Raw genomic sequence first — 11,819 nt, forward strand, 5'->3', positions numbered from 1 at the left:
CAATAAGACCAGGTGAAGATAGTAACAACCCCTAGACACCTTTCTCACCTGGCCGTAACAGTGGTAATCAGCTGGGATTTTATTATTGATCAATATCAGACTTCAGTTTAATGCAGCTGGTTATCTGACAATTAATTATATAATTGTATCCGGTTTATCAGCTGTTTCTATATATGATTACAAAGTTTTAATTCACAGTCGGCATATAGCTTGATCGGAAGTCTCTTCAGGCTTCAGCAAGTAAAATATTTTTCTTCCATGATAAATAGCTTCCTGTTGATATTGATAAGAATTATTCTATAATTAACCTTAGCAAAGAATGTGATATCAATTGGATTCCTATGCATAGCCCTGATATATGTGAGGTCCCACATCACAGAGCCAAGATTCTGTGAGATCATATATCACAACCTGAAAATTATACTGATAAAGAAGTGGTAATTGTGATGAAAAATTACTCATTGTATGAAAATACTGGCTATTTGGCAATGGACTACTGGCAGTGAACCAATTTTGGGATTCAACTGATGACACATTGTTTGAGCTTCACTTTCACTTGAATAGCTGCCTGTATGTTCTCTGGTACACTGCTGTCCTACTTAGAACGCATTAAAAAGCCATCAGTTTCAATGCTCACAATTAATTTTCACTAATAAAAGACTGCCATGAGATGATAGGTACGATGTTAACATGTCATCAAAACAGCAGCTGGCAACCATATAGCACCTTTAATGTAGATAAAGATGCTTCAGAGGCATACTGAGGCTGAGTAAATGCTAGCCTTAGAAAGTAAGATTAAAACAGGTGATCAAAAACATGTCCAGCGAGGTGGGTTATAAGAAAAGACTTAAAGGAAGAACAGGAACAGGTGAAGCAGAGAGGTTTAGGGAGGAAATTCAAGCCCACTTGAAAGGACAATCATCAATGCTGGGATGGAAGTGGGAATGGACCAAAGGCAAAGGAATGGTATGTTCAAGGGGATGGTTGCAAACCCACTGGAAGGAAATGGTGATGCCATAGACTGATTCAAACGCCAAGATGGGACTTTTAAGTTTAAGCACTGGAGAAACAGGAGTCAATGTAGGCCAGTTAGGACAAGAATGATGGATGAGTGGGACCTGCTGCAGAATAGGATATGAGCAGCAGTTTTGGATGAACTGAAGTTAATGTAGTGTAGGAATTGGGAGGGCAGACAGCAGAGTATTAAAATAATTGATTCTGGAGGTAACAAAGGCATGGATGGGTGTTTGAGAGGCAGATGGCATCAGGGAGGGACAGATCTGGATGATATGAAAGTGGAATTAGGCTGTCTTTACGATGGAGAGGATATGAAAATCAGCTAAGGGTCGAACAGGACACTGGCAACCAGACAGGGGAATGGAGTAGGTGGCAAAGATACTGAGTTTGTGCCAAGTGCCAAAGATGATGGCTTTGATCTTGCCAATGTTTAGCTGGAGGAAAGTATGTGCTCCCAGGGAGAAAGGCTTCATGCAAAAAGTGCACATTTGGAAAATTTATCCAATAGTATTTCATCCAATTTGTCTTACAAGTATCCCAGAAAACAGGAACATCCAAATATTTTATCTTTGTGGGGTACTTAGATGGGGTACCATGGAGTTCTGTGAGTCACAAATAGGGGAAATTTTCTGATGCAGGAGCTCTGAGGCAGGAAAAGTGCAATGTGGGCCATCCCTCCAACTGCTTACATGTTGTTGTTCAACCTGCAGGTTCGGCCCTCATTAGATCATAAAATCTTACAGCACAGAAGAAGGCCAATTGACCTGCCATGATTATGCTGGCTCATTGGAAGAATTGTCCAATTTAATCCCACATCCCAGCTTTGTCCCCATAACCCTGCAAATTAGTTCTCTTCAAATACATGTCCAATTGCCTTTTGAAAGTTCCGAAGGAGACTGATTCCACCACCCTTTCAGGTAATGCATTCCAGACCTTAACAATGTGAGAAATTCTCAATTCCCCTCTAGTTCTTTCATCAATTATTTTCAATCTATTCTTTCTTTTGGGCCTCCTTATCTCGAGAGACAATGGATACGCGCCTGGAGGTGGTCAGTGGTTTGTGAAGCAGCGCCTGGAGTGGCTATAAAGGCCAATTCTGGAGTGACAGGCTCTTCCACAGGTGCTGCAGAGAAATTTGTTTGTTGGGGCTTTTGCACAGTTGGTTCTCCCCTTGCGCCTCTGTCTTTTTTCCTGCCAACTACTAAGTCTCTTCGACTCGCCACAATTTAGCCCTGTCTTTATGGCTGCCCGCCAGCTCTGGCGAATGCTGGCAACTGACTCCCACGACTTGTGATCAATGTCACACGATTTCATGTCACGTTTGCAGACGTCTTTATAACGGAGACATGGACGGCCGGTGGGTCTGATACCAGTGGCGAGCTCGCTGTACAATGTGTCTTTGGGGATCCTGCCATCTTCCATGCGGCTCACATGGCCAAGCCATCTCAAGCGCCGCTGACTCAGTAGTGTGTATAAGCTGGGGGTGTTGGCCGCTTCAAGGACTTCTGTGTTGGAGATATAGTCCTGCCACCTGATGCCAAGTATTCTCCGAAGGCAGCGAAGATGGAATGAATTGAGACGTCGCTCTTGGCTGGCATACGTTGTCCAGGCCTCGCTGCCGTAGAGCAAGGTACTGAGGACACAGGCCTGATACACTCGGACTTTTGTGTTCTGTGTCAGTGCGCCATTTTCCCACACTCTCTTGGCCAGTCTGGACATAGCAGTGGAAGCCTTACCCATGCGCTTGTTGATTTCTGCATCTAGAGACAGGTTACTGGTGATAGTTGAGCCTAGGTAGGTGAACTCTTGAACCACTTCCAGAGCGTGGTCGCCAATATTGATGGATGGAGCATTTCTGACATCCTGCCCCATGATGTTCGTTTTCTTGAGGCTGATGGTTAGGCCAAATTCATTGCAGGCAGACGCAAACCTGTCGATGAGACTCTGCAGGCATTCTTCAGTGTGAGATGTTAAAGCAGCATCGTCAGCAAAGAGGAGTTCTCTGATGAGGACTTTCCGTACTTTGGACTTCGCTCTTAGACGGGCAAGGTTGAACAACCTGCCCCCTGATCTTGTGTGGAGGAAAATTCCTTCTTCAGAGGATTTGAACGCATGTGAAAGCAGCAGGGAGAAGAAAATCCCAAAAAGTGTGGGTGCGAGAACACAGCCCTGTTTCACACCACTCAGGATAGGAAAGGGCTCTGATGAGGAGCCACCATGTTGAATTGTGCCTTTCATATTGTCATGGAATGAGGTGATGATACTTAGTAGCTTTGGTGGACATCCGATCTTTTCTAGTAGTCTGAAGAGACCACGTCTGCTGACGAGGTCAAAGGCTTTGGTGAGATCAATGAAAGCAATGTAGAGGGGCATCTGTTGTTCACGGCATTTCTCCTGTATCTGACGAAGGGAGAACAGCATGTCAATAGTCGATCTCTCTGCACGAAAGCCACACTGTGCCTCAGGGTAGACGCGCTCGGCCAGCTTCTGGAGCCTGTTCAGAGCGACTCGAGCAAAGACTTTCCCCACTATGCTGAGCAGGGAGATTCCACGGTAGTTGTTGCAGTCACCGCGGTCACCTTTGTTTTTATAGAGGGTGATGATGTTGGCATCGCGCATGTCCTGGGGTACTGCTCCCTCGTCCCAGCACAGGCATAGCAGTTCATGTAGTGCTGAGAGTATAGCAGGCTTGGCACTCTTGATTATTTCAGGGGTAATGCTGTCCTTCCCAGGGGCTTTTCCGCTGGCTAGGGAATCAATGGCATCACTGAGTTCCGATTTGGTTGGCTGTATGTCCAGCTCATCCATGACTGGTAGAGGCTGGGCTGCATTGAGGGCAGTCTCAGTGACAGCATTCTCCCTGGAGTACAGTTCTAGGTAGTGCTCAACCCAGCGGTCCATCTGTTTGCGTTGGTCAGTGATTATGTCCCCCGATTTAGATTTGAGGGGGGTGATCTTCTTGATGGTTGGCCCAAGAGCTCTCTTCATGCCATCATACATTCCTCTGATGTTTCCGGTGTCTGAGGCCAGCTGAATATGACTGCATAGGTGTTGCCAATCTATGATCTCTGCTTATCGATCCACTGCCAGAGGAAACAGTTTCTCTCTACTTACTCAATCAAAACCCCTCATAATTTTGAATACCTCGTCTCCCCTTAACCTTCTCTGGACTAAGGAAAACAATGCTTCTCCAATTTCTCTACATAACTGAAGTCCTCCACCCCGGTATCATCCCAGTAAACCACCTCGGTACCCGCACTGAGGCCTTGACACCCTTCCTGAAGTGTGGTGTCCAGAACTGTAAGCAAAACACCAGCTGAGGCCTAAATAGCAATTTGTAAAGGATAAGCATGATTTCCTTGTTCTTGTCTTCAATGACCCTACTTAGAAAGCAAAGTATGCCATACCCTTTTTTAACTACCTTATCAACTTCTCCTGCCTGCCACCTTAATGAATTTGTGAATATACATCCCAGATTGCTGTCCACAGAGCTGATGACTGCCAGGTACTGACAGGCAGAGGGGCAGGATTTCTTCATAGGGGAGTTATCAAATGAAATTTGACAACAGCATATCATGAAATACTTGGGCAAAGAAGTAGGTTTTAAGGAGTTTCTTAAGGAGTAAAGAGAGTTAGAGACACAGAGAGATTCAGGGAAGAAATTCCAGAGCTTAGGGCCTAGGCAGCTGAAAGCATGGCGCAAATGGTGGAGCTATTAAAATCGGGGATGCGCAAGAGACCAGAATTGGAGAAGCAGAGACATCCTGTAGAGTTGTAGGGGTGGAGGAGATTACAAGATAGGGAGGTGTGAAGTCATGGAAGCATTTGGACATTGGGATGAGAATTTTAAAACGGAGGCATTGCCAGATCAGGTGCCAAATGTAGGTCGGTGAGCACAGGGGTGATGTGTGAATGGCAGTTAGTGCAAGTTAGGATACAGGCAACAACATTTTGAAGCAACTCAAATTTATGAAGGAAGGAAAATGTGAGGCCAACTGTGAGAACATTGGAACAGCGAAGTCTAGATGTAACAATGGCATGGATCAGGGTTTCAACAGCAGAGGTAGGGTTGGAGACGGGCGATGTCACAGAGGAGGAAGTGGTCAGGTGGCTTTGGCAATGGTGCGGATATGTGGTCATAAGCTCATCTTGGGGTCAAACAGGTCAAATTCATTGCAAATGGTCTGGTTCAGCCTCACGTATCCCAACCATGCAACTCTTTGATTGTTTATCATGCACATCAGCAAGCATACTTTCCACTTGCAACTTACGTATGGCATCAATGTCACATTTACACCTTAAAAGGACTCGACACTAAAATTCCTTCCAGTACAACCTAACAACATTGTAAGTATTCCTTTACTCATACATATGCTGGAATGCATGTGGGGTATTTTGGTGTCACTGTATTTCCTCTTCCAGCATCTCAATATTCTTCCTCTGCTTACATAACAGAAGGCAATAAACCTGTGCAGGTAAAAGCCTGCAAATGGAAGGCCATTGATGACATTCAAAGAGGCCACAATCAAAATCCTAAGAACACAGAGTATAGAGTTGTGCAGGAAACCTTCTTGGCACGGCAGTCAACTATACAGCAACGGGCAATGCCAGGTGCAATTCAACAAAGCTCCAGCAGAAAGAAGATCACCCAGAGCCTTTTCTTCTCCAGTATAAACATTTCAGGTTTCTGCAGCCTCCCCTCATGACTCAATTTAGTTGCTTCTCACTACACTTTACAGGAAGAACATAGGACACAGGAAGGCTGGGGTTGTTTTCCTTAGAACAGTGGAATCTGAGGGGTGACTAAATTGAGTTATATAAAATTATAAGGGGCCTATATAGGGTTAACAGGAAGGACTTGTTTCCCCCAGCGGAGAGGTCAGTTACCAGGGGGCACATATTTAAGGTGATTGGTAGAAGGATTAGAGGGGACATGAGGAAAACATTTTCACCCAGAGGGTGGTGGGTGTCTGGAATTCACTGCTCGGATTGGAGGTGGAGGCAGAATCCCTCAACTCATTTAAAACGTACCTGGACCTGCACCCGAAGTGCTGTAACCTGCAAGGCTATGGACCAGGTGCTGAAAGGTGGGATTAGAATGGGCAGCTAGTTTTTTCAGCCGGCGCAGACACGATGGACTGAGTGGCCTTTTTCTGTGCCATAACTTTTCTATGGTTTTATGGTTTTACCTTGTCCAATGATACGGCAGACAGAATATTAAAGATTACTCCAGGATGAGTTGGTATAGCATTCTTTACAAACTCAGCAAAACTTCCTGAGATTTGTGCTGCATTCCTTCAGCAATGCAATCCAAAATCATGCTTTCTCTTTTTACATCTGCCATATACTGTGCTAATAGCTTCAGCAATCTCTCTGTCATCACTCTAAAATCCTTCTTCTATGTTATGTCCTCTCCAACAATACCACTTAGCATTTATTGCAACTGTTATTATCTTTTTCCAATCCCTTAACTTTGAATTTGCCCACGCTAAGATCTGCACTTTATTAACCAATTTCCCCAAGTCCTTATGTATTTTGCCAGCCTTTTCCCAATTGTTGGCATTCCCTCCCAATTTAGTACCATCTGCAAAGTTGCAGAATTTTGTTTCTGTAACCACTCCCAAATCATTTATGTACATTGTAATGGCAATGGCCTGAGCAGTAATCCCTGGAACACCTGAGTAGTTACCTCCTACCCGACCAATCTAATTTTGCTTCAGCCAATTTTGATCCATTTCAGAAACATTTCAACTGTTCCATGCCTTCCAGCCTTGTGAATTAGTGGAATTTATCAAGTGTTTTTTCTGAAATCTAAATAAACAACATCTACTAAGTCCCCCCACCCTGCCACCCCGTCCTGGATTGTTATCACCTGAAAGAGCTTCAAGCAATTAGTCAGGCATGATCTTTCTCACATCAAGCCGTGCTCAGTCCTTCCTATATTTCTGTACTCAAGCTGTATTTTGAAGAAGTAGGCCAGGATTGAAAAAACACACACGATATATTATAACAAAGGGAAAGAACTGTGCAAGGAACACTAAACTGACAAACACATACCACAAATAGAAAAATCAATTCAGAGTAAACTTCTGATCATAAAAGCATAGAAAAGAAAGGCAGTTGAAATAGCACACTTTGGTGACTGTTTCAGGGTCTGTTGATTAGGTAAATGTGGGCTAGAGGATTGGCTTATGCAGCAAGTTCGGCACTTAACAGAATGCATCTTCCCTCGTCTTCTGGCTACAAAGATATTTCCGCAAACTCCTGTTTATTGGAACTGTGGAATTGTTTATATTACAAATGTTCCCTGTGGGAGCAGAGAAAGTGCCAGAGTCATAAATGTTGAGGGTGATGGTGACCTTGACCACCACTGGCAATGTAATCCATGTGGTTGGAGGTTGTCTGCAGGTCTGTAATTATTTATTTATTTTTTAAAAAAATTATTTATTTATTTTATTTTTTATTTAGAGATACAGCACTGAAACAGGCCCTTCGGCCCACCGAGTCTGTACCGACCATCAACCACCCATTTTTATACTAATCCTACACTAATTCCATATTCCTACCACATCCCCATCTGTCCCTATATTTCCCTACCACCTACCTATACTAGGGGCAATTTATAAAGGTCAATTTACCTATCAACCTGCAAGTCTTTGGCATGTGGGAGGAAACCAGAGCACCCGGAGGAAACCCATGCAGACACAGGGAGAACTTGCAAACTCCACACAGGCAGGACCCGGAATTGAACCCAGGTCGCTGGAGCTGTGAGGCTGCGGTGCTAACCACTGCGCCGCCCTGTTTGCAGCCACAGAGATTTAATTTGGTTTTAATATTTCATCACCAGGCATTCCATCTGGAAGCCATCTGAACCCCAAATAGACCCAACTTCCATTTTTATGGCCCCAAAAGAGAACTAGAAAATCCCATGGTTCTTCGAAGAAGAACACAGGAATCCCCCTGGTGTTCTGGCCAGTGTTTATTTCTCAGATTATCTGATCACTATCATATTGCTGTTTGTGGGATCTTGTTGTGCACAAATTGGCTGCCACATTTCCTACATTACAACAGTAACTACATTTGAAAAGTACTTCATTGGCTCTAAAGGGCTGTCCTGAGGTCATGAAAGGCACTATATAAATGCAAGACTTTCTTTCTCAGACCCCTTCCATCAGGCAAGCATTCCATCCACCACATGCCCAATAGAAACAATCATACAAATATCCAACCCAGAACATCACAGTATTGTTGATCATGTAGCAGCACAGATGGAAAAAATAAATGATAGGAACTGTAGGTAGATTGGAAGGCAATGAAGCCAAATGGGTGACTGTGCTGTTTGAGAAGTAAGCAACTAAGCTATACGAGAAAGCACTTGGAGCCAGCATGCAAGCAATCAGATAGACTGGGAAAGATTTGGGCCGCCCGGCAAGCAGATGGGCTAAGTAGGGGGAACAGGTGGGCTGAGAATCATCGGACCAATCTGCCCGTGACCTTCCCTAGTCCATTCTTGAGTTGCTACTCTCCCATGTCGCACCGATCCTGCTCAAGGGTGTTTTTGTCCCACTGAATTGAGCTCTTCAACAATATTCATAACTACCAAGAGCATGGTGTGTGATGAATGTTGGATAGGAACCTGCAAGCTCCTGTTCTGTGAAACAGTGTGCTCATTCACCCACACAGTTTACCCGTACAGCAATATGTCCGTATAAACTCAGATTATGTCCATTAGAAATACTTGATTTTGACCACAATATCTTTGTAACTGTTCAATTAATTGCCAATTATATAATTTAGATTGTGATCAATATGTCACTTTTTCCAATGCCATTGTGACTTGATAAAATCCAAAATGGTAAAGACATTCTTGCACTACTTTGAGTTTGAAGCTGAACACAAACAAACTTTTACAATGCTTTTAACCCTGAAATTCTCAGCAGGAGAACATACGAACATATGAATTAGGAGGAAGAGTAGGCCTCTCGGCCCCTCGAGCCTGCTCCGCCATTCAACAAGATCATGGCTGATCTGATTGTAACCTCAACTCCATATTCCTGCCTACCCCAAATAACCTTTCAACTCCTTGCTTATCAAGAATCTATCTACCTCTGCCTTAAAAATATTTATCTGCTGCCACTGCCTTTTGAGGAAGAGAGTTCCAAAGACTCATGACCGTCTGAGAGAAAAAAATTCTCCTCATTTCTGTCTTTCATGGGCGACCCCTTATTTTTAAACAGTGGCCTCTAATTCTAGATTCTCTCACAAGGGGAAACATCTTTCTACAACCACCCTGTCAAGACCCCTCAGGATCTTATGTGTTTCAATCAAGTCATCTCTTACTCTTCTAAACTCCAATGGAAACAAGCCTAGCCTGTCCAACCTTTCCTCATAAGGCAACCAGCCCATTCCAGGTATTAGTTTAGTTAACCTTCTCTGAACTGCTTCCAACACATCCTTCTACATCCTTCCTTAAATAAGACCAATACTGCACACAGTACTCCAGATGTGGTCTCTACCGTGTGTAACTGAAGCATTACCTCCCTACTTTTGTATTCAATTCCCCTCGCAATAAACATTCAAAGTGGCCACAGGCAGCACAGCAAATTGCTTGTAATGGTAATAATTTTGAAGTAATTTTAAAATCTGATACAATTTGACAGGATTGCAAAGTGATGCCAACCTGTATTCTGCCTAGTTATCTAAGATTGCTGACAGTGATAAGTCATTTGACAGAACATACCAATAATGTTCCTGTGAACACACGCACCATATTTAATTTAAGTAGCCTTCCCTTTTCACAATCTTTTCTAACATAAATTATAAATTGGAAAAACCAAGAATGAAACTCCATTGGCAAGGTCACTGTGCTCATTAAAGGTGATGTCAGATTCTTAATACCATTGCTACTGCATCTTGAACTTTGTAGGAACAATAGAGTCATATTGTATAAATCCGATTTTGGGATTTAAAAGATATTCTACATCTAGCAAGCTGTTTGGGAAGAATACAGCTACTAGTCTCATGATAACAAAACAAGAAATCATTTGTAATCAACCTCCAAAAATAATACTTCAAGAATATGCGGAGAAAAACTCATAACACTTAAAGCATACTTTCACAAAGAAAAATTCAACTATGAAACATGACAATTCAGTTATTATTGCTCATTCAATTAAATAATTCTTACCAGGTATGAGCCACTGTAAAACGACGCTTCTTTTGATTTTTATTCAACATCATTCTTCGCAGAAGTCGTGGTGAATTTCTGGGTGAAATGTTGGGAGATAACCTGGGTGAAATTGATGGTGACTTCCGTGCAGCTTTAGGCTTTTCATGTCCCAGCAAGTTTCCACTTAGGATCTTTACAAGAGCTTCATTCAATAAAGGATTTTGACGAAATTCTTTCCTTGGATCAGGCGAGTTTGCAATATCCTGGCTTGTTGCTTGCGCTGCCATTATTTTACAAATATCATTCAGAGAGATCCACTGAATCACTCAACAAGTCAAATGACAAATGATGCTATGAGACTAGTTCCTCGGGAGAGTCAAAATGTATTGATAACAAATATGTCAGCAAATTTTCACCACAAAGGGTTTTCGAAACAATCTGCTCAGATGCTTTACCCCAGAAGCAATTACGATTCTGACAGACAGTAAGAATAAAAACGAACTAAAGCACAATAGCTGTTTGTACCCAAATCAGCTCCACAGGAACCTATTACTGTATGGCAAACAGCAGAAAAAAGGAACATAATGGTGAACACACCCCAGCCACTGTCAGCACAATCTAACAACCAATCAAATAGGTTACAACCAATAAGTCAGGTCTCGCAGTTACTTCTGGTTCTGAAAGTACAAAGTGTTCAGTACGAGGATCCCATCAGTTGCACAAATAAAATACTGCAGCATTCATAACCAGTATCTCCTTCGGGTGCTTTTTTCAGTCGTTTGGCCCTTCTCTGCGATTTACATTTACAGGAAGTGAGTCCCTTGACAACCAGAAAGTAAACGTTTTCCTGTTGCTATAAAACTGGGCTCTTGTCCAATATAACTTGATTCAACAGATAACAGCCAGGGAAGCTACTATCACTTTGTGTCTTTTGTTCACGATCTCACTCATGTAAACATGAAAAAGCTTTTCATATTGTTGTAAGGAAAGGGGCAAAATGTGAATGTTTTGTTACTTTATCTCATCCAATAATATTCTACATACTGATAAATATATTTTTGTTTTATTAATCCTTTACTCAATATAACACTGAATTTTGCAAAATCAATATTGCATTATCCTATTCTAAACCCTGCATTCAATTGTTTCAACGCAAAATGTCATTCTAGTGTAAATTCAATAAAACCTGAAATTTATTGGTGAAAACTATTAGACAATTTCTCATATTGCATACATACTTGCAAAGATGCTGACTTGCATGTAACACGAAGGGAGCAGGACTGATGTACAATGCACATATACAGTCTCGTGCACTTACTGCTAATTGGTAGATCTGACAATTTTTATCTGGAGTTATATGTTGCATGAAATAAAACAATAGTGCAACACATCATTGTATGCAACAGCTTTAACTGGGATCTTAATTTCTTAAGGCAAACTGAATTGTTAAATTAATTCTCAAGCACTAAAGGAACTGGAACAATTGTCTTAAATAATATTTTGCTCTTAAACATATATACTGAAGAATGTGCATGCAAAATAAGATGTCATCTTAAAATATTGTATTTTTTTTACACGGGGGAAATAGATTTATAGTAAGCAGCAAAGGTAGCAAACTAGAATTGGATTTTCA

General features: G+C 42.2%; 1 protein-coding gene across 2 annotated transcripts in view; it reads right to left on the reverse strand.

Annotated features, from left to right (window-relative positions):
• Window positions 1-10,952, reverse strand: part of pde4d (phosphodiesterase 4D, cAMP-specific) — a 1,078,190-nt gene extending 1,067,238 nt beyond the window's left edge. The window contains exon 1 of one of the 2 annotated variants that reach the window (XM_068033694.1): window positions 10,205-10,952. In XM_068033694.1, the coding sequence (XP_067889795.1) occupies window positions 10,205-10,473 (269 nt within the window). In that variant the 5' untranslated portion in view covers window positions 10,474-10,952. The remainder of the gene's footprint in view (window positions 1-10,204) is intronic. The other variant, XM_068033684.1, reaches the window with a different exon arrangement.
• Window positions 10,953-11,819: the final 867 nt, after the last annotated feature.

This window comes from Heterodontus francisci, chromosome 1, assembly GCF_036365525.1.
Source record: "Heterodontus francisci isolate sHetFra1 chromosome 1, sHetFra1.hap1, whole genome shotgun sequence".
NCBI lineage: Eukaryota > Metazoa > Chordata > Chondrichthyes > Heterodontiformes > Heterodontidae > Heterodontus > Heterodontus francisci.